This window comes from Hetaerina americana, unplaced genomic scaffold, assembly GCF_022747635.1.
Source record: "Hetaerina americana unplaced genomic scaffold, ioHetAmer1.1.p SCAF_30, whole genome shotgun sequence".
Taxonomy (NCBI): domain Eukaryota; kingdom Metazoa; phylum Arthropoda; class Insecta; order Odonata; family Calopterygidae; genus Hetaerina; species Hetaerina americana.
Window position 1 is genome coordinate 1,514,071 of NW_027286875.1, and position 24,336 is coordinate 1,538,406.

General features: G+C 40.9%; 1 protein-coding gene across 7 annotated transcripts in view; it reads right to left on the reverse strand.

Annotated features, from left to right (window-relative positions):
* Positions 1-24,336, reverse strand: part of LOC139691202 (very long chain fatty acid elongase AAEL008004-like) — a 525,450-nt gene that overhangs the window by 22,108 nt on the left and 479,006 nt on the right. For all 7 annotated transcript variants that reach the window (XM_071588934.1, XM_071588933.1, XM_071588932.1 and 4 more), the window contains 2 exons: positions 16,547-16,641; positions 4,577-4,767 (listed from right to left, as the gene is read on the reverse strand). In XM_071588934.1, the coding sequence (XP_071445035.1) occupies positions 4,577-4,767; positions 16,547-16,607 (252 nt within the window). In that variant the 5' untranslated portion in view covers positions 16,608-16,641. The remainder of the gene's footprint in view (positions 1-4,576; positions 4,768-16,546; positions 16,642-24,336) is intronic.

A 24,336-nucleotide genomic window follows, 5' to 3' on the forward strand; every position in this document is an offset into this window, starting at 1 on the left:
TGAGCCGAGACCAAAAAAACCACGTCGTTTTCAGTCAAAAAAGAAGGCAATGCTGACGGTTTTCATGGATTACAACGGTGTAGTGCATCATGAATTTTTGCCAGAAGGCCAGACAGTAAACAAAGAGTATTATTTGGGCGTTATGAGACGTTTGCGTGAAGCAATTCGCCGAAAGAGACCAGAAATGTGGGCAGAAAACTCGTGGATTTTGCACCATGATAACGCACCGTCGCACAGTGCTATCATTATTCGTAATTTTTTGACGAAAAATGCAACAAATACCATCCAACAGCCACCGAATTCACCTGATTTGGCTCCCTGTGACTTCTTTCTGTTCAATCGAGTTAAAAAACCATTACGGGGAAGGCGTTTTAGCAGCCGAGAGGAAGTAATGGAAAAATCGCAGGAAGCACTGATGGACATACCGAAAACCGACCGTAACTTTTGCAAATGTCAAGTTATGACACTAAGATTTAAAGGGAATATCAACAACAGATGTACCAATTTAACAAAAAAAACAGAACTCAAATCGGAACGATGGGAGCGCCACACGGTGGTTATTCCGGGAACTTTTTGATCAAGGTAGTATATATATATATATATATATATATATATATATACACACACACACATACATACATATACATGCATGCACACACACAGACACATGCATACACACAATTCCAAAAGTGTGAGGTGAGAAAGTGCGAGTCAGCTGATTTGAATGACTCATTATCCTTCAAAATTACAAAAAATTGTATCACCTATATAAATAGTAGATATGCCATAGAATTAAACTCCTGCAATGCCATGGGGGCTTCCCATATTTATTTTTCTTATGAAACACCACAGTTATCTACTCAAAGGTTTGTTTTGACTGGTGAGGATAGATCTCACCCAATACTAAGCCTAATGGCAAGTGAAAGCCACATGTCAGGGTAAGGGGGCCAGTTCCTTGCCCTGTGCCACCTGTGGTTTCTCAGGATGATATGGTGCTAGAAAAATCACATAGCTTGCATGAAGCTGAGAGTGCCCAGAGTTGTCCTTGGGAATCGAACCCAGACCCTCCAGTCAATAGCCCAGCACTCCACCCCTGGACTACCACTTCCCCATAATTTTCCTATGCAATAGTCAAATTAATTATATCACATTAAATCAATTATTACACACAATAATTTATGGTAGATACATAGAACTCTTGCATTTCACATTCATGATATAATTAGCTGATTAATACACGACACTGCACCTTGTAAACAAACCATACCAAGACATAACTTACCTGCTAATTTCTTCAGCCGGCAAATCACATGCAACATTTTCAAAACTCATGCTCAGGCATTGCATAGCAACAGAAATGATTTTTTGACAGTGAATGTTTTCTTGAAACTAAATTGTTTACATAAATGTTGCCTGAATTTGTTCAATTTGATTATTTCTTTTAGTATGCCATGCAGGTAAACATTGATATATCAGTTATTTACTGTAGATTATTAGCATAGAATCATGAAATCAACGGTGTTCTCATGTGTAATTCCTTAAAACCAAGTGCTGAGTACCACAGATTTGCTATGTTTCTACAGAAAAAGCATAAACTGCTATTGTGATTTTTTGAAATGCAAATGCACCATGTTACTTGAAAAATTCTGCTCTAGGGTGAAATGCTCTTGTGGTATGCCAAATGTAATGAATATACTGCCATGTTACGACAAAGATGAAATACATACAATAATGTTACCTTTTGTTAAATATTTACATGTACCTTTCCATAGTATAAGCTAAGTATAACCTGAATACTTCTACAGAAGAAATGTTCACCAAAATATTATTACTGCCATTACTAATGGTTTATTCAGGTTGATATAAAGTATGTATTAGATTGAAATTTTCCATGTCATGCCTAATTAATTTTCCTAGGTCAAGCTGTTAAGGGTATTAATATACTACCATTAAAAGGTTTACATATGTATAAACAACAAATGCGCTGGTATGCATTGAAAAAGATGAAGAAAAGGTGAGTGTTATTTTAAAAGAGATGCTGTGCCCTTAAAGTGTACAATGCAATAAACATTTTTTTCCTTTCCTCTATTTTATTTTAGGGAAATTAATTACATATAGCAAATGATCTACAAAAATTATCTTTCAATCCAGCATCTATATCAGCTTTCCAAGAGGTTTAATCTGGAAATGGTTTCATCATGGAGTTTGCTTCCTAAGAATAAAAATCCTGCAGTGGTGAACTTTCACATGATTGGGAAAAAATAGGAAATGGTATTAACGGGCTTAATATTTGACAATAAATATGATACGTCATTTCTGAAAGAAAATATCTAGGGACTTGCATGGAGTTTACCAGTGTATCCTAATAACAACAGCACTACAGTGGCATAAATGCATTTAATAAATTTTATTTATTTATAATTTATTACCATTATCTTCTGAAAGCCTTTATTTGAAGGATGGCCCTAATTAAATACTTATCAGTGTTAGTATCTAACCATATAAAATATGACCGGAGGATTAAAAGTCATGTATAAATCTGCATATTATCAACCCAGTTTGATTGGTGATGGCAGAGAGCTCACCCAGTAGTAATGTGTGAAATTCACGCACAATGGTGGGTGGGGGAGATTCTTTCCCTGTGCTGCCTATGGTTTTCCCTGGAAGGTCTGTTAACCAAAACATTACACAGCTTTGGTGAAGCTGAGGGTGCCCAGATGCATCCTTGGGAATACAACCCGTGCCTCTGGTCAGTAATCCAAAATATGTACTGGACTACCACATCCCACAACATTTAATAAGAGTTAACTAAATATCAACCTCAAAATATGAGGGCAACCTAACAAAGCCAGGCAGCTCATGTTTTCTATTTGCTTATTGCACTAAATGTTAGGCATGTGATTATCCTAGCTCAAGCCCCAGGTAGACAAACTATTTCTGCTTTTTTCTAAAATGAAGACAAAAACATGCGAGAGATATGACCAATCAAAACGCATCTCAACTCCCAACAACTCTTGAACAGCTATCTTCTGTCAATATGAAGAGATTAACTGAAAAACATCTACTGAAAAATGCAACAAAAGAGAAGAATTTTTATCATTTTCACAGGTGAAATTTCAAGTCACTATTTTGGTTAAGACAATTCATTTTAACTCAGATAAATTTAAGTTATGTAAAATGGCTGAAGACATGAGGGAAGGAAGTGGCTGTTAAGAATCGGAAAATACTCTGACATGTTTTTAAAACCCGTGCCTGAATATTCTATGCAGACTGTTTGAGAAATCTGTAGTAATCCAACAATAGTCCATAGCTTAAATCTACAAAACTGAAAACAGAACTGACTTTTGCATAAATTGAAATTATTAGATTAAAAGAAATGTTGGAAACATAACCATTTTAGCTCAAAAGCTGCACCATATTTCATTTAACTTGGTATGGCTATTACTAATTTCTATGTTGTGTGATTCATATCAAACTGTAGTCTTGAGATTAAATCAATCAACCAAAAATTTAATAATTCCTTATGGTGGTTAGGTTAAGTATTTTTAAGTAAAGATGTCTGCTCACTTAGCAAGAAAATTTTTAAAATCTGAAACAGGAAATTATAAAAGCTACAGGAAAACTCAAAGGAGATGAGGATGAACCAACTGCAATACATCACTGCTGGAAATACTGACCGACAGAGTAAAGGCACGATGGGAAAAAATGCGAAGCTTTAAATTGCTAACTTGATTTTCTCCCTGTGACTGGCTAAAGGAGAAAAATTAAATGAGTTATATATCATAAACGCTAAATTAATTCAGCCTTCATTCCTGAAAAATTATAGGGTTGTTTGGCCATTATTAATAAGAAAACATTTCAACAGAGGTAAATAGCACAAAACATGTAGGAGGACAAAGATGAAATATTATGATACATTCACTAATATCTTAAATCTGCTTGGACACTGAAACAAAACTTCTATCAAATTCCTGATTAATTAGTCTTAATAATACGTATTTACACAGTATTTCTTAGCACACAGAAGCATAACAATTTTCATTTGCCAGGAAATTATTTTTATTCTGGAATAATAAAATAGTCATTCTCCAAAGTGTTTTCTTGCATACAATGCATTTCAGAGTCAACACAGCATAATCAGTTAGGAATAGTTTTGTGATAAATAAACCACTGTGTAAAATGAGAATTTTATCATTTTAGAACATAATTTAATTTCAAAAAATTAGAGCCTGCCACAACTAGTTAGGTTAATTCATTTCCTTGGCATTTTTCAATAAATTTGAGCCAGCAACCTCAACTTGTTTTTAATTAAGTCAAATATTAAAATGTATGAACAATTTCTATTTGAAAATTGAATAAAAATAAATGAACTACAATTTTGCAGCCATTCATATGCTTGAAACAATTAATGGAGGAAACAATAAGTCAAATTGAAGGTGGTTGTATTTTATAGCACTTAAATTGAAACTTTGATATCTTCAAATTCAAAAGTATAATAGCTTCTGGAATTAGAGTTAACTATACATGAAAAATAACAAAAATAAAAAAGCTCATACGACGGCCAAAGAGAACTTACCTCATAAAAAAGCCAGGAGGAGAATATAACCTGGAAGAAATTATAACCAATGAGGACCCTCCGTAGTTCCAGAGGTTTGCGATTCCCCATTATGCGTGGACCCAGCACCTTCACCAAGTAGACATATGTCAAGCATATGATGAGAGTGGGCAGTGGTGAGCTCATGAGGAACCAGCCTTTTACCCTGGGATCTGTGGAGAGATGAAATAATAATGTGAGCCTTCATCACATGAGGAAAATTCGGCCAAATCACCCACTTTTAATGTTGTAATTGCGTTTTTACTAAGGAATAATATGATGGGAAGGAAACGCATATGAATACTAAAACACAACAAACACACATAGTAAGGTGGAGAAGTAGGCTGATTTCAAAACGAAAAGAAAAAAAGGATGAAACCAGGCACACATTCTTTCATTTGAAATCATCTCCAGCGCACGTGCTTGTATCTCTGAAATTTTTTAAGTAAGCATCGAGCCTTCTACGTACATGAAAATATTCCTCAATCTTCAGAAGATATTTTACGTGATGGCATGTGAGATGACACACATCTGGCTACTTTGAGTTTTTAAACCGCTAAGGTTCAACCTCGCCAAACGGGCGGCATACGAGGTCAGCTCAAAAAGTTCCCAAACTTCATTTATTAAAAAAAATTCGAAATTTTAAATACATTTTATTGAGCGTCTCATTTTGTGTGTGATCTATGTTTAATCTGAGTATAGTTATATTTTATAATACTTAAAGCACACTGGTCAATGGAATAAAAATCAATTGGAATAAAAAATACGGGAATAGTTGCACACGCTATTGGTCTGTATTTTCAGTGGCGTAACCATTGTCTTAGCTAAGGTCGAGGCCAATAATTACGCTGGAGAAGAAGTGGTTGCCCCATCGAAATATATTCAAAAGTAAATGCGAGCATCATTTTTTGTGCGTGTTTTGTTCCACTACCATGGCTGAATATAGCCATAGCTATAAAAGGCCTGTCCCAAAACTTGCACGACTTATTTTTCCCCGAATAGACGAACGGCGGTTTCTCTGGCTGAGTTCGAGGGAGGGGAGTCTCAGGAAGGGCTAGAGGCCGGTGGCAGTTGGCTCCCAGCCTTTGCGGATTGCAGATCGTTTATTTGCGAAATCTCTAAAACGTGACCTCGTTACGCTCCATCATGAACCAGTTATTGGAACAGCGCTACGCCATCAAATTTTGCGTGGAACTGGGCAAAACCAGGAGAGACTCATGACATGCTCAAAGCTGCTTATGGTGATAACACCATGGGTAGACCGGGCCTTTTTGAGGGACACAAGTTGTTTCGGGAGGGTAGAGAAGATGTTGAAGACGCCGAACGTTTAGGACGTCCTTCGACATCAAAAAGTGACGAAAATCATGCAAGAATGTAGGCTTTGTTGGACCGAAATCGCAGACTTTAAGTGTTCACATGGTTTCTGATGAACTTAGCATCCCTAAATGTGATGTGCATCCACTTGCGAGCAAAAACATGGGCATAAGAAAGGCGTGAGCAAAGTTGGTGCCGCGAGTACTCTCGTACGAGCAAAAGGAAAATCGCACGCGGTTCTGCCAAGGGCTTAGGAGCCAGATTAGTTCCTATTTCTGCAGAAATATACAAATTATTTTTATTATAGACGGTCAGAATATTTGAATTTCCTTCGGTTTAGCCCGTTCGTAACTTGGCAGTCGAGCAACAATCGATGGATGACGTGCTTTTAGGATAGCAAGGATGTTTTGCAAGGCCATGAGAACATGAAATAGTTTCTCTCAGGTGAAAGCCGAGGTTGGCAACTTAAAAGACTTCTCTGTTTATCAAGGTGCGACTACCAAGTGGCGACTAATACATTAAAACACACGTAGCGTTAGTAAATGCTTACATATACACACGCCATTTCTGAACTGATCCAGATCATTTTTATTTACTATAATATGGAGAGTGGATTGGAATGTGTAGTGAAATTGACTGGTCCGATTCAATAAATTCCAACATGAAAAATAATGGCTAGCAATTAATTCATTAAAAAAAATCCTTTTATAACTGAAGAACTCATTTGCTAATCAACATAATATTATAGAACTAGTACTTGTCACTATAAAGCCTTACTTTCCAAATACATTAGCAAGCGAAGCGACATTGCTACCAACGATATGACAAGGGATTACATATTACAACCAATAGAACAACAATATCGCGTTTTCTTTTCGCATGAGAGATGTGTGCACTTGGCGTTTGCTGACTGGTTATAGTTTACTTTAATAGCGCCGGTGGATCATTTTCTTTACTTTAGACAGATATTCGCTGTGCTCTGGCTGTGCAACCATTTAATAAGGCCGAAAGACCTTTCCTTCTTCAGAGAGAAATACACAAGGAAGAAAAATTTTAAAAAACCCTTCACCCGGGGGTCACTTGTGGGGATACGGCTCATTTCGCAGGCATGAAACCCAACGCAGGGGGGTAATATTCGTATGTGTAGCCCCGTGTGATTTTCCAGTGCACTTTTTAACCAAAAAACTATCATGGCGTGGACTTGGCTGAGTGAGCCCTGAGCCTCTTAGTCCATCACTTAGCGATGAACCCGAAACCACGGAACGCATTACACTACGTATTGAGACCCTCCAGTCGTCAGGGCGGGGGCGCTCCGGCCTTTAGGTCACCAGTTCCTCCATTGCCATTCATCCTATTTTGTACTCAGCTCTCTTTTAAGTCAACTGAGTCGCGATAAAATTGCACTACAAAATATCTTCGATAAACATTGTCGTATGGTCGTCCATTTATTCAACCCGAGCATACTCACCATTTTCCAGTATTCCTTCATGAAATCTTTTCCTTAATGTCCTGAAGCTCATAAAGATGGGCATCAGTGACACCAGTGAATTATCTATTAATATTTTATTTATCTGTATATTTATAGGCAAAGAGATGGGAACGGTGTTTTCAATTTTATGTCCATTACGTATCATTGTGATCCCGCGCGTTACTTTTTTCACTCTCCCCATTTGCTGAGCACGTCTAAGATTTCTCCCTGAATGATCGATGTACTCGAAAAAACACACTAATAAACCTCTTAAGTTGGTTCGATAGGCGAACCTATCCTATGAGTACACCTATTATAACCATGGATCACTGGCAAGAAGATTAAGAAGATAGTCGAGAGAGGGAAATTGAAGAGTGTGCGGAGACGGAGATTTAGAAAGTAGGAAGTGCAAAGAGTGCAATGAGTAAATGTGGCGGGAAACTAATCGGGCGAAGGAGGCGTGGTGGAGGACGGAGTGCAAGGACGTGGGAGTTAACAAAGGAAGGGGGAATTGGGTGCGTTGTACAGAAAGGTGAAAGAGCTATCAGAAAGTAAGAGGGGGAAATACGACCAAACTACACACATCAAAGACACGGAAGAGTGATGATTAGGCAAACTTCCCCTTTGCGGATTATCAAGCTTTCCCTAAACAGTTGGCCAAGGGTTTTAAATCATTGCTGTGCCCATTAGAAAATCAATTTGATAGTAATGGCATTAAATTAATGTAAACAAAAGAAAACGTTTTGGGGTTTTCGAGCAGGAAGATGGCAAATTTAAACGCTAAACTGGAGTAAAAAAATATAACGAGGAAAGGGACAATAGAAGAAGGATTAAATCATGTTATGCAAAGAAGCTTTCACGAGGAAGAGGTAGTTGATGACGAACTTGGAGTAAGGATCCTAAGAAAAAAATCTTAACATGGCGCGGAAATCTTGTCATTGAGGCAAGATGGACGGTTTTTGAAATGAAAACGTGGAGAAGTATAAAAAAATAAAATTAACTAAACGGAAAACAAATGCAGAACGTTAATACGTAAATGCATGGGGGGGGGGGAGGAGAGAGAAACGTTGGGAGAAATCCAAAGAAGGCATTAAAAAAGAATGCAGAACATTTTGATAAGTAATGTAACGTTGAAGATTAGTGATAGAAAGGAGAACGTCAGGCAAGCGAAATTGGAGGCAGGAAAAGGATAGGTATGCTGGACGGAATCAAGAGCGGTAGAATTCATTCGGAATTAAAAAATAGTTAAGTCACGTCGAATAGCTTCGAGGTCACTCCAAGTACTTTTTCCATTGAAGAATTGATGTAGTCCTCCATGGCACCAGACGTTTGGGAAACACCAGACTGCACATGGGGCATTTGCTACGTTTATTGATGCAAAACCTGTGCCCATGCAGCGGTCATGAGAGTAGAAAGAGGAATGGGGGGGGGGTGAGATTGCCCGTGAGAGAGTCAACAGCCGCATCGATTACGCTCCCGGGGTCGCGCGGCCGAGGACAGCCTGAAGCGGGAAGGATCGAGGGGAGAGAGTGGAGGAACTAAGGGGATTGTCCACGTTTCGCGTACGGGGAAAAGGGCGGCGAATCCTATCTCCTGTGGATCCCGTCAGAACAACGCGGAAAGCAACGGAGCCGCGAACTGAACGCCGGAAGACTGAGGCAGGGAAACTCGGTCGCACCTTGCACGTCGATAGGATAGTGAGCGACGACAGGGCTTCGTACGTATTTCTACAGGGCAATCACTATTTACAACGACGCTTGTAGAGGCAAAAGGAGGAGTAAATTTCCATCCCGGCTAGTTGAGTCGAATCCGTCGATGACGGAATCGCAGGGGGCCACATGGCATTTCCAGGGCAATATGATTTCCCTCCATTTGAAGGCAAAAGGAACAAACATGTAGGCATTTCATTAATAAAATGATGAATAGGACCAAAAATAAACAATTATTGCAATGAAATTACTTTTCTTTAAAAAAATATAGCCCAGTTTAATTAAGTACCTCCAAGATGGGACCGGGTCACCTAAAGAAGTGGTTTGAAATTTAATTTCCGCCTTTCACGGATTCAGGCACAACATAGCCATACAAGAAGTGATAAAGGGAATGTTCCCTTTCGCGTCTCACAGGTTCCGTTTTTTAGATGGGGAGAATCGTTCCTATCCACGATACTTAACGTGGTCGTTATAAATGGTCTATTATGAAAGTAATGCACATGCTTTTATTGTGACGCGACTATCCATGGCAGCGCGGTAAAATTGGTCGGGAAATGTGGTGGGAGGGTCTGCCCTTCTAACGCAGCCGGTCGCCAGTTTTCTCCGAGCAGTCTGAGCGGAAAGACGTGCCTCCGCGTGAAGTGTTTTTTTCGACTTTGTAACACGGCGCGATGGAGCGTTCGCTTGAACGGTGATACGCCATCAAGTTTTGCGTGCAGCTTGGAAAGAATACAACCGAAACATTCCAGATGCTTCAAGAGGCCTTCAAGGACGACTGCATTTCAAGGTCTCCGCAAGTGTATTGATGTAGGGGAAGAGTATTTAGAAGAATTTTAGGCATTTGTACAAGTAAGATCAATAAATCTATTTTTCCCAGAGAATGCGCTTTACTATTATAGTGGACCTTGTACATCACGATAACGATATTTTCAACCTTTATGACTTTTCATTTTATGTATGTAGATTCTGCTGTTGACAGGTACCACACTATTTGGCACAATGCGGCAACGGATGCCATAAGGACTCGGCAATTTAACAAGAAGGCGAGGAATGAATGTTCGTGCGTGATTTCATTTTTTTCCATCTGAACTTCTTTTTACCGTCAATCGATGCTTATTGTCGTCGGATAACAGCTCTATTATAAATTTTCTAGTTCAGCTGTTCCATTCAGCGTAAAAATTAGTTCAAACTAATTCTATCCATTAAAATAACGTTTGTGAAAAATGGCAAGAAACATACTTAAATATGCTTGGAGGGTACTTCATAGTTCCCAAAGAGTGTTGTGGTTCAAGTAGGCCGAGTGCTGAGCTTCCGACCGGAGGCCCGTGCTTGATTCGACTTAACCTTCCCCCAGACTGGATTATTTTTCGGATACCAAATCTTCCATGGAAATCCATTACTTACACGAACCAGAAGCTGTCCACAATTGGATTCGGGAGAAATGCGTGCATCCCGACGATTTCCGCAAGAATACTACAATTACCTAAAATGTAACGCTTGCCTGAATATTAACGCACTGAATTCGGAGAACTGAACTGGACTCGTGGCGATCATTAACTAGAGCAGATGGAACGGTTCGCCTATTTTACAAGTGTTTTGGACTATGGTGGTCTAAGTAAAAGTCATAAGAAGAAGAACTGCATTAGGCAGAGATCTTCACCAGAAGACTTTTGATCGGCAAATACAAGTTTTGTAAGCCTTTACAAGGAGGAGGGAGTTGATGAAAGGGGTGCTGACTACGGATCTTAAGAAAAGAATTGATAAAATGAAAACTTTGATATGAAGCGTGGTTATGTACAGCGTGGAAACATGGTCGTTGAAGCAAAACGATAGGCTTGCATTGAGGGTTTTGAAATGAGGGTGTGGAGAAGGACGGAAAAAACGAAATGTATGGAAAGGAACACAACCGCAGAGGTATAAGGAATGGTGGGGGATGGGAGAGTATCGTTGAAAGAGAAATCCAAAGGAGGCAGGACAGGTGGGAGCGGACTATTTTAATCAACGGTGGAATGTTGAAGACTGTGATAGAGAAGAGAACGTTAGGTAAGCGAGGCACGGAGACGAAAAGGGGTAGGCATTTTCGACGGAATGGAGTCGGGTATAAAGTATGCCGAATTGAGGAAGGGTATATTTCAATGCCGTGTTTCGTTAGTAAATTCAGGTGTGCTTGGTTTGTGTCTATCCAAAACCTACCTTAAAGGGTAGACTACCAAATAATAATGGCAACAACCTGGACTCGTCAATATCCGTATATACCCGAGACTCTTGCCAAAGATCCTACCACACTCGTTCCATTTTACGCCGCAGCAACCATTTTACGAAGAATCCAAAGTGAATATAAACGGACTCGCCATCGCACATACATGATCAGTACTGGACAGGTGGAGTTGACGGAGCGCCCCTAATTGAGCGATCACGTCGTCACTCAGCGAGCTACCAACCGCTGGCGAAAAGAGCGCTTGGCCTCCTCGTGGAGTCCTCGCCTCAGCTCACGGGGGGGACTCATTTAGGTTTTACGGAAGCAATTAAAGTGTCGATCCTAAGTAGCCCACTTCACAAACTCGAAGAATTCAATCCATCGAGGGCGCACAACCTGGGTGCGCTTGGAACAGAGAAGTTATCACTTAGAGAACCAAATTTCTTTAAGAAATATAAAGGCGGATCTACTTGCCTTTGCAATTAAGTCGTACGGCACTCAAGTGGGCACTAAAACTAAATTAACCTTGGAAATTTGATTAACCAACCTATAATCTCTCCGATGAACTGAACAAGGAAGAATAAAGATAGCTAAGGAATCGCTGTGAAAAATTACAGAGAAATGACATTCTATAAGAAGGACATCGGCATAAGTAGTAACCCAACTAATAAAACCTTCCTTTCCTACTGAAGTTGAAAAACTTGGATGTACAATAAGGGCGGCGAAGTAGCGTTTCCATAAATAGAAAGTATTTCGGATAAATTATTTGCTTTAAATTTACAAGGGAAGAAACTTGAGAAAAGTTAGGTACCTATATCTCGAGAAAAACTGCCATTTGTAAAGCAACAAGAGGGATGAGCCAATATAAAAAAAAGTGAAAATTCTCAAATCAGGGTTGAAATATCCTTTCAATGACAATATAAGAATAGACTATCCAATTACAGATTGAAAATTTTAAGGACGATGTGCCTTAAATGTACGAGAAGAGAATGAGAGTAACTGTGACCTATTCAGCATTTCAGGTCGACAGATTTGAGCATACAGTAATATTATTTTGAATGAGAGACTTTTATGGCATTTGCGGCATTCAATCAACATTTTTGCCACGCAAAATCAAAGCAATAAAGACCAAAATAAGCCGTGGAGGCGCTTCGAATTTATTAACCTTTAATAGCGTGGGAAAATATTTAATCTCCCAATAAGCCTCAATTAAAATACATTATATCCTACTTCGAAGAGTCGATTGCATTAAGGTCCGTCGCTTCTATCACTAGGTACGACCCAAGGGAGTATATACTTACAGGGAAATTAATCTTCATCTGCAAGAAAATTACCATTGAAATAAATTTGAAATCGTAGATGTTATAGTGCATATTTTGTAGACCTGTATGCCATTAGTACAGTGGAAAAAAATGAAATTAGATACACGAAATGAAGACTAATCACGAGTAGACATCAAGAAAGATTATGATCGACAGCAAAAGATGAACAGTTTCATATCTACGCTGACGAACGAAGTACCTATTGCACTTAAAACTCCCTTTACTATCGCAAAGGAATCGAAATGCCACTAAAAATCAACCCCATGCAACCATTTGAACGCTTTTATGTACTTTGCAACTTAACGTAGAAATAAGCAATACTAATTTATTTTTTACTGTAATTTTTGATAAGGTTAATTTTATAACAAAATTATTGTAGCCTATTGTGAAATATTATGCAAATCGATGCCATTTTCCTCACGGCGGCCGGTTACGGTCCCTTATCGTAACGAATCTTCAACTCGATAACTCAGATCCATTCCCTGAATCATTCATTTTTACCGTTAAATACACCACATTTGTACTCAACATTTCTGGAATTTGATTTATATCTATGGCGGCATTACCAGCCAATTAATATTCATAGAAGGGCATGCGTGTGCCCAATTCACCGATGTGCATTCACATTTGAACCCCAGCCGAGCGGCTAAGCCAAAGGACACGTCGATGACCCACACCTCTCTCCTCAGCGGCCACCAACAGGTGGTTCGTGGAAGACTGACGAACTCGGGAAAATTTCAAAATGGCCCTGAAATAAATTTAACGGACTTGCCAGTTTCCTCGGTTCAAGAATCACGGTCACTTTCATCGACGTAATTTTTATCTTATTTCCCTTCTAAAGAAAACTGAGCAAATAAAATGATACTTTGAATCCTTAACAAATCTGCAATCAAATGAAATGCTCCCTGTAAGACACTGATTCTCCTGACATGTTATGAGGTACATCAGCGTGCTACGTAGGATTACATAAGCTGGAAAGCACTTAAAATGTCCGGACAATGCATAGGTTTCCATTGGATAAAGGATTAATTGTGGAATGAGATGACGCTTGAAGAAGATCCTCGCGGCTTCTTATCCTAAAATACCCTCTTTCGAATGAAAAATCATTCCGTAGTCATTTGCTATTATTTCGTATCTTTCCTTCGTGCCCCATACCCCGAAACGACACAAGAACACATCTTAAATGTCCCCAATATGTTTTTTTAAAGGATTTTTCTGCGCAAATATAATATAAATATAAAAACCTTTTTAAAACGTCATCGTTCCAGTTTCTATTTACTGAAGTTCCAAACAGAGCATCACCCGCCACCCCGTCATCACTCTACCCAGCGACTTGCCTCTCGCTTGTCCCGCCTCTGTCAAAATCACTCCCCCCCTTCTTCCTCTCTCTTCCGCCACTCACTCTCATACGGGCACAACATGTCTCTCACTACTCCGCTCGATTCTGTTCCGTATTAATGCTGGGCCCACTACCTCACAAATTCCTCTTAAACAAGGTCCTTCTTTCTCCCACCTCCGAATTTCAGCACGCAGGCCCGTCAACCCCCTTCCCCCCGCCACACACCTATGCTCTGCTCTCCGGATTCGCTTAAAGTGGATAGCAGGGTGCTTACTTTAACCAGAAAAAACACAGTAATCGACTCTGGGTTGGTTTAAACAGTTAAGTGTAGAAATCAACCCAAACTTTACCCTTACGGGAAAGACATCACCACGTTCAGGGTAGGGTGGGGGGGAAAGGGGTCCGTTCCTTCCCCTGTGCCGATATTGTTTCCCACACAGTTCTAGTGAGAAGAAGATCGCACCCATTAAACTATAGAATGCTCTACTGACCAGACTAACAGGCCTGTGCCTTGTTTGTTCTGACCGCTGAATTCATCAAGACACTCAAATGCTTCAGGTTTCACCAAGTCGAATTTTGAATATTCATATAAGAACACAGTTAAAAGATTACCATTTGAACACATTTTAACATCCTTGGAAACATATTATTGCATCTGTATTTTAATATGAATCATCAATGTTTATTTCAATTATCTCTCGGGTGGCCTAGCGCACGTAGTCACAAATGAACATAGGTTATCGCCTTTAATGGTCTCAAGCGTGATAACTTTGGTGCTAGTTTCCAACGGAGTATTCGTACGCCATCAGCGATCATGCCATAGGGCTTTGGTTAGCGGTACATCTTGTTTTACGAAAAAATAATATTCTGGTATGTTATAAATGACAACGAGAAACAATTATCAATGACATGCGATGCTAGAAAAGACATTAGGAAGTGATTAATTAAAAAATGCATACAGATTTTTCTGGTCAACGGATATGAGATATGTCGATATGAACAGCAGAGAAAGGAGGAGGGAATAAAGAGCAATCAAAGATTAGTGAAGCGAGGAGCTTACGGAGGACGGTTACAAGGAAAAGAGAGAAACGGAACGTCGCGAAGCACTATAACTTATTGAAGATCATATTAAAAGGAAACGGAGGGGGCAATACGTGTAACAGAGGCAGGACAAAGATGAATGAAATAGTGGAAGAAGCCAATTCAAAGAGCTGTGAGATAACGAAGAGGAATGGCAGGGAGCAGAATAGTTTGGACACCTGCTACGGATTGACACCCCGTGTTGATAACGTTTCAAGCGATTTAAGGTACTGCATACGTTTACTGTCTACAAAGGATATATTAATTTTACCGATTTGGCAATTCACCGATACTAGTTGAACGATTTTAATATTATCATTACCAGCAATGCAAAATTACGCACACCTGACCGTACTTCGTCTTCTTGGGGCTTGAAGGAGACGGAACCATGGCGCTACGGGTGGACGGAGGAGGAACTTGAAACGCCAAACGCGTGCCTCGGCCGACGCCGCCGCCGCCCGACGAATGTGAAGGACATAGGTAATCAAATGGTCATTCTTGGAGATAGCCAGTCAACGAAAATTAATTACCGAGAATTATTCTCAAACGCCAAAATTACCTCGTAATCAAAACGTGAAAGTTTTAATCTTCAGCTTCCTTACAAAACGAAAAAAAATTGATTCTAACTAAATGTGCTCTGTTGAATACAATCCACTTGTATCACCCAATTCTGGTGGATTTCTCACATCATTTTAATGCAACATGCCATTGACCTTTTTAGCGTGACGACATTAGGAAAGGGTAAATAATTTGAACATTGCCAGGAATCCGAAATGTATTGCTTATGAATATTGGAAAAATAACAAAATCGCAGAGGCATGCTAGAACTCAAATCTCAGCCGACGATATCTCAAAGAAAAAATATGAAAACTTTAAAATATCTTGGCACGACAATTACCAGATTTTAACGAGGGTCGCGATGACAGAGAAAACATGACATTAACAATGCCTCGACAAAACATTTAACCCGTAGTGGCTGGTTCATATCGTATTTAAGGAAACAAATTATTGTTGGTCATGTGCAAAATAGCTTATATCATTCAGAACACAATGGTGTACCTTGTTTACTAAACTCAGGCAATTGGAAAGTCTCTCTCTTATCTTGAGTTCATCAATGCGAGGTCATCAATTACAAAAAGCCCCATTTTCGGCTCTTGGTTGATTAACTGAACATCTCGCTATCCCCTATGATTGATCAATTTCACGACTTAATGTATGAATATCAGCCATATATCCACTTAGGTCTTTCCATTTCTAGTCATAGGCTAAATTATTACATGCGATGTAAGATGAACACCGTTTCGATTGAAACCGAATCGATCCCAGCGCTTGGATTTTCCAGGATTAATGGAAAATTCAAAGCCTCTTCCGCTCACTCCGTGAGAGCCGCCCAGACCAGATTGGGAACGTCCGACAGGATTTGGAAGCGGTAGGTATGCAATGTTTCATGGCTCGGCAGAGGGGGGATAGAGTAAGGATTGGGTTTCCCGTCTGAACGGAGCAGGCGTCCCTCCAATACTCACCCCCATTCTTATCCCATATGTCGTTGTATCCGTCCACCAATCGCCTTAGGAGAGCGGCCATGGCTGCTAGCTTCCCTCTCCTCTCCTCACGCAACCTGCAGAATAGAAGAAAGAAAGGGTTAGCGAGGGATGCGACAGCACTTTTCGCTTGAGAGGAATGCATGCATATTGGGGAGGGGAGGGGGGAAGGCGCGGGGAATTCCGATTGGCGGTTGAGAGATTGATTGGACAGTTGAGTGAGGAAGCTTTCATTTGGGCGGCCGGATTTCACCACGGTATATCGCCACGACTGCAGAACTAATTGGGAAAAAGGTTAATGCATACCGCAGAGGATTTTTTTTTATAGATTCCCGCTTGTGGGTCGTAGGGCATCCGAAATGACGCCAATAAAAATTCATTAGATATGGTCGGTGATTTGAAATGAACTGATTTTTCGTGCATTATTTCACTAATGCCAAATCCACTCAATTATGAACAAGAAATTGTGATTACATCATTTTTACCGCGCTTTGTTAATCCAGTTAATACACAACCTGGGCTACTGTCCACAAAATCTACTGTCCACAAAAATCACGAACTGTCCAAAACATTACGATGTCACCTGAAACGAACATGTCTCGAGTTATGCGCTTGAAACACACGGCACTTGAATCACATTCAAAAAAGTAGGAAGCAAACACGTCAGCTTTGAGTACGGAAATTTATGGTAGAAAGCAATTATAAAATTCCGACATTCTCACCGGTACAGTGATATAACTTCACCGTAAAGAAATAATACGGAACTGACGCAAGGAAGATTGGAATTGCCCCACGGAGATGGATATCCTCCTCCCCACTCCCCTCGTCCACCTAAAACGCTCATTGAAATGCTTAACTGGACGCAAACAAAATCGTTCCGAGAGAAAGCTCTTACATAAGAGGAGATCGATGTGGTAACGCTTGGCTTACCGCGTTAGAATGAGGAATAAGGAGAGTCAGTGAGACGGCCGAGGTTGGGGAAAGCTATGAAGAATAATACTCGATACGGATGACCTTTGCTACATCTGCATCGGAGGGCTTCGCCCATTGAAATAACGCCATTTGGCAAAAAAGTACAACTCGCGAAGATTCATGCCCCGTGATTATTCCAGAGGAAAAATGAGGTGATGACTTTATCAAGCATTAAATGTTTCAAGCGATCAACCGTCGACAACCGTGCTCGTTTCATAAGCCCCTCTCTCCGAGCGAGATTTCATTCGCCGGAAAGTGAACATGCATCGATGAGGGTATTCTATTGTACAAGTAAGGTGAGCGAGGCAAGGAAGGTTTCGCTAGCGACCAACGGGGCGTGGAGAGTTCCCGGTATTTCTAGCACCTTACTTTCACTCACTACACGAGAAATTACATTCAATAGCGACGGAAGTTGAGAGAAATGGAACTCGTTCGTACCGATGCAACTGAAAGGGTAGGTATGCAGCTTCGAGCGAGAGAATCCGTGGTGATCTCAAAAGAGTTTCCAGCCAAGAGTCATTCTCTACTCTCAAAGTCAACTTAATATTTGTTGTCTTCATAAATTGTAAGTTGTCCCGTGTACAGTACGTTTTTTTTACTTTTTCAACGTGCGATAATGCTTGACAAGATAGGTTCGGATTTTACCCATTATTTAAGTCAAAATTGAACAAGTGTGTCACTTCGTCGAGGCCTGATTCAAACATGAATTAAGAAGAAGCAGCTGCTCTGGGGAAGGAATCAATGATTTGGCTGGTTGCCTGCAAGTTCATTTTGAAACACCGACATACACTGATTATAATCCAATTTCTCCCTGCCAACATTTACATCATTATCATCCAGGACTTTTAACCTTTTTTCCGATATTGTCACGATATTTATAATTTCAATACGATCCACGAGAATTTATTATTTTTTCTGAATTGGAAAGAATGGCAAACAATAGAATATATTTTTACGGCCTTTATCATTAGGGATACATTATATTTCTTATATCTATGCACACGTGATTTCCAGATGAGAGAGGGAGGGAGAACAGCACAGAGTCGCCTTCCGGATAGTTCAGATGTCAGCTCGAGAGGCCGAAATGGATGCCTGCAACTTTTTGCACCTCTTTAAGTTGGAGGTAAAGTCGCTCACGATTCCACACTAGCGCTAACAAACACTGGTTCAAAATGATATCTAACACAACCGTTAAAAAAAAAATGTTACTGCGACGAATGACGGGAGGACATCCGTTGTAAACAGTTGCTCGCGGGGCATTCGCCATAAGGCGAATATTAAATTCCATGAGGCCGGGCGGCTGGGGAAAAAGTAATTCGGGGTTGGTCGAAAACGATTTCCTGTTTGGCGAGCCGGGAAGTGATCAGGAAACACCCCCTGACGCGAAGTGACCCGGAGGAGGCGGCGGGTTCGCCGTCGGCCGGCCGCTCGGCGAGCAGGAAGCGAGAAGAAGTTGAGGCGGGCGGAAGGAAGTGTGGTCGTGTGCTAACTTGTTCACTCCGGCGAGCTCGATCATGATCGCCATTCATTGGATTGAGCCAACAGCTCATGAGCTGCCGGACGGATCGTGATTAACTCCAATGACAGCTCTTCCATGTCGGACCGCGATCGATGCGAGTGATAATTCTTTTCGCTCTCGAATGGCACGGGAGATACCAAGACCCGTCTTGATGGATTTCAATCGCAGGGCTTCCTTACTGGTTTGCAATCGACGTGAATGCTGGTTTAGATCGTTTTTGATAGCCATTAAGTGAGCGATGGGATTGTTAATCTTAATTTAGCTCATAAGAGCGATCATTCCTTTCTTCCATGCTATCCATATGTACCCACGAATTTGATTATTCGGTATTCGATTTGATTTTAAGAGTTTTCGAATAATTAATATCTCAATTTAATAAATCGCGAGACAGAGGCGAAAGTGAGTTTTAACTACTCCCCACAGCACGGGATTCCATGAGTTACCTACGAAAACTACATGTTTCTCAAAACAGTTCTATCCCCACCATACTGGAAACTGAACATACCGTCAGGTGTGTTTGGTTATAACACATACATTTTAGCCTTCAAACACTAGAGTTTAAAATTTCTGGGATAGAATCCAAGTTTGTAGCGTCACACGTTTTTGGAAGAGTGTTAGTGGCATCGAAGATACGCAAATCATAAAAAAGGGCACTAAAAACCACTATTTTTGGTCCTGCGGCTCATGTCATAATTTTCACACTTACGCGTCAAAGAAGTTACTCAAATGCAACATGAGATCAAACTGAAATTCGTATTTACCTTAAAAAAACTAAGAAAATATTTTTTCGAAACATTAATAAAATCACAAGGAAAATCGACATATAACCAAATAAAAACTTTTGTTCCCAATGCCCATAGCATAGCTATATTTCCATTCAAAAATTTTCAATATTTCAATTTCCATGCAGAAATTTCTCAGTACCTTCAACCTATTATTTTATTTAAACGACGGTCTAATGGCCTATGACTGCTCCATAGTGCGCCAATATCGACGTTTTAATGAATTGTCTAGGGCGTAATAGAAGGTTATCATCATTTTTAACCCCTGTTTAAAAAGAGGGAATTTAAAATAAACGGATTCCAATGAATCACTCTAAAGACCGATTATGACATCTTGTGTGGAAACACCTTTCGTAGCAGATCACCGGCATTGCTCTCGATAAGTAGTAATCACTGCTGTGCACGCTTATCACGATAACGTTTCAGTCACACTAATCACGTGTCGAAAAAGGAGGTGAGATTGATACATCGCAAATGATCAACTCTAGTTGTTATTGACGCTAACCATAGCCTGCCCATTAGATTTCCGACGGTGGCAACATGACCCGTGAGGCTTCATTCATCAATGAATCTTTCCCGAGAGCCGGGCCTCGTGAATAGATAGACCGATCCATCACGAGGAGGTAAGAAGCGGACAGAGGAGGAGGCCAAACGGAAGCCAGCAGTGCAAGTCCTTGAGGAGTAATATCGAGCGATATGCTGATGCAGCCGCGGAAAATTAGCTCGGATTAGAATTTAAAACTACGAAAACTTCTTCGCCTTGACATAATGATATTAACCGTTGCATTTCCTGTTTACATCACAACAAATCAAATCAATATCGTATTAGCATTCACAGCTCTTTGGGATCTCCATTCCAATTAGGTACCTCGAACATTCACTTGTCCTTGACTGTCCCTCATCCAACGTCTACCCATATTCCACAACTCTTACGTAATTTTCACCCCCCCTTATTTTAATTAGCTCGAGCCTGATCCCGGGCCACCTCCGAAACATTCAATTTTGTCCAAATCAACACTGGACTAATCAGACCTCACATACGTCGTGGAATACGAAATTCGAAACGCTTTCGTTTAAGTAGGTCGTGTTTATGGTCCTAAGCTCTCCACGCTTGATGTCACTATCTTCCCTCAAATCCTCCTCTCGTCCTTGTCGCATTTAAACCAACCAACTACCCCGTACCCTGGGTGTCAGATAATGAATGCATGGACGTCTCCCGAGATCTCGCAACATCGTTTCCATATTACGATGCGATGCCGCGTGACGATCGGTCATCGTAATCGCTGCATCGTAATGACGCAGAGCCTCTCCGGGACCCCGCGAAGCACGTGCTATTCGAGCGGCAAGAGGGGATTCCGCGATGTTTCTAGTGCACCCATGTGAGGTGGTGGGTAAACGACCTGAGGGGAGGGGGGCGGTGCCGCAACCTAGAGGTGACGACTGGGTGCCAAAGAAAAAAAGAAAGATGGTCTCGAAAAGTTGACGAAAAGGAAAACGTTGCGACAGGCAAGAAGGAAGTTATCCAATCGAATCTATGACAGGGGGTTGGGGGGACTGCAGTCAGCCCGCTGGACACATCACACGGGCATTCCACATTGCAATTCCCATCACATTGGCAGTATTGTACCTGAATCATACGGAACACAATTAGGGTTCGCAACGCCTCTGATAAGATTTCCAAAGCGACGATTAAACGCAGTCCCTTGGCGTGGGAATGCTCCAATCACACTGATCCTATTCCCGAGAGACTTTACGCAAAATTCTAGGGGCTCCAAGACCGTAAGTACTCGAATACTCATCGGCGGACAAGCGGAGAATAGACAAAACATACTCTTTAATGAAAACATACCCTCGTCAACACATATTATCCGAATTCCACAGACGAGAGCTTTGTGAAAAGTTTCCCTCGGGTAAAATAGAGTGAAAGCAAAACGTAAGTTAAAACTTTATAGTCTGCTGATGATACTTCCGAAAATAAGTGGCTCATAACGAGCGCAGCCGGTAGTAATGGACTGAAGGAAACCTGTATTCAAAAGTATTCAAACCATCGACACCCAGAAGTGCTCGATTGTGATTATCATTATTCCCGACACGCACCAACCAATGCGAACGCCTTTATCCTTAAAACTGCCTATGGAACAAAACCATTCAAAAGATAATTCAACCATTAACGATTTCTTACATCAATCAACAATACACTGACTCGAGCCATGAACAACAACAAAAAAAGGACGAATAAAATAACGCCGGAGCCAATTTTCGCGATTAGGCGGATCAGTTGAACGGCGACTTGGTTTTATCACACGCCTAGCAATTCGAACGAGGACAAAAATGTGGAGCAGAATGGGGAGGATGGGGGTGGGGTCGCGGAGACCCCCCCCTGGGCGTCGTCAATCGACGGGGGAAGGGGCATCTTCCTCCGGGGCAACCGTTGTTTGGTCAGCTCGGGGGGGGATTAAAAATTTCGGCCACGCGCCCATTCTCGCGAGCGTCTTGTTCAATCAGGCGGCTTCGTCTCGCGGAAAAAAGGTTAGGAAAATCCAAGCGAGCGCCTCGCGAGCATTAAGCAATAAACAAACCATCTGACAAGAGAAAGTTTCCACGGGCCAGACAGGGTGGGGACGAGGGAGGGTGGGATGGGACGGACGAGTCGAGGAGAGGCGGTGGAGGGAACAGGCGGGCGGGAAGGGAGGTAGGGAGGTAGGGAGGGAGGGGGAAGGGCACGTGGAGTGGGAGGAGGGGAATAAATCGAGGAGGAATGGAAGGAATGGAGGTGGGGAAGCTTGAAAGGGAAGCACCGGGACGGAACGGACCAAAGGGACCCGTCGACAGTATTCCGCTGCAACCTCAGCGCGCGAGTACTATCATTTCCTTAAGTCTAAAGGCAGTCAAAGGAGCGCCGACAATTGAGGAAAGGTGAAAATGTACGCGTTATTTTGGCATTCATTACCTGGCAGGCACTCTGGCTTCTCTCTAAGCGACGTGAAGTTAACCCACAGCCCCACGTGCCTTCCAGCGACGGAACTGACAACGCAAAGAATGCTTTCACCTTTCCTCAAGTCTAAGCTCACCGGCGACTTCCTGCAGAACTTCTAAAATTATAGTACATTCTCATCTGACATCATTATTTGATTCAGGAGCAATCTACACAGAAAGAGCCGCTGTTGACGGATGAAAAAGCGTTCCTGAAAATTAAAATGTACTTCAATTGTCAAAGACGTCTGGGACAATAAAACCACTTCCTCAGGTGTGAAATATTTCCCGATCAGGTTATGGATGCCGAGCAAGCCTAACTCTGAGTCCTAGGGCTGCATTGCTTTAAACTACTCGAATGTCACGAGATACTTGGAATATTAGCATAAGAGAAGCCCTGCTAGTTGGAAAATCAAAGTAATCGACGATTTCAGAGTATATTATGCAGTTGGCATTTCAACTTGGAACAAATGAAAACTTTGTCATCCTCAACAGATAAAACTGTACACTTTACAGCTGAGTTATAAATAAGCCCCTAATCTTCATGAAAACACTCAATGGGTTGATATTTAAAGATAATTTGTTGAAAATTGTCCACTTCGAAGTTATCTACAATAACCTTAAGTCTTTTAAGCTGACCTTCAATGTCTTCTACAATGCGACACTTTGCCTTGACATTGGTTTCAAAGTAATGAACGCCATCCCACATTTTACTAATTCTGAGAGTTTGCTATCGTGGCGACACAGAAAAATAAAGATAATCAACTAATCAAGCAATTAAATTTTCAAAAGTTCACCACGCTTCAAAAAAAACCAAATCAACACAAGAATCAGATCTAAATGAATGATCATCATCTTCATTGAATTTTATGGTTTAAGGCTTTACTTAGTGAAAATTCATGATCACTGAATAAATGAATTTGGTATTTTTTCACACAAAAATTTATTATACTTATTATAAAGTTTCTTTTGCGTGAAAAAAACTAAGTTTATTTATTCAGGGATCATATTGATTCACTGAAACCATGGACGCAAGTTGTTTTGACTTTTGCTGCAGTATTTAAAGTTAATGCCACCACATTAATGACATATGCACCCACAAGGCTAACCAAGGAGTAACTTCATTTATTCAATAAAATAATGTTTCCCTAGACCCGGAATTAACTCGATATGACACGTGTCGCTTTGGTAGATAAACCGATCCCATAATGCAACAAAAGGCATTAAGTCTTGAGCGAAAGAATGCGGAGATAATCATCAACCACTTCGAAGCTGAAAGCGTTGAGAAAAAAATACTGATAAAAGTTGGCAGGATTTTCATGAGTGAAAAAAACTGGTTCGGCGGTTCCGTGACGAAGCCAAAGCGTAGAGTTCGTCTGGTATGAACATCGACGAGACCCAACCGCGGCTTGCGCCCTGCGTCGAACGGACGAAAACACAGCCCACTACCGAGACGTTACCGCGAGGAAAACGAAAGTGAGAAGGTTTCCGTTACGCAGCCGGCGGTTAAATAAAACTTTGTTTCG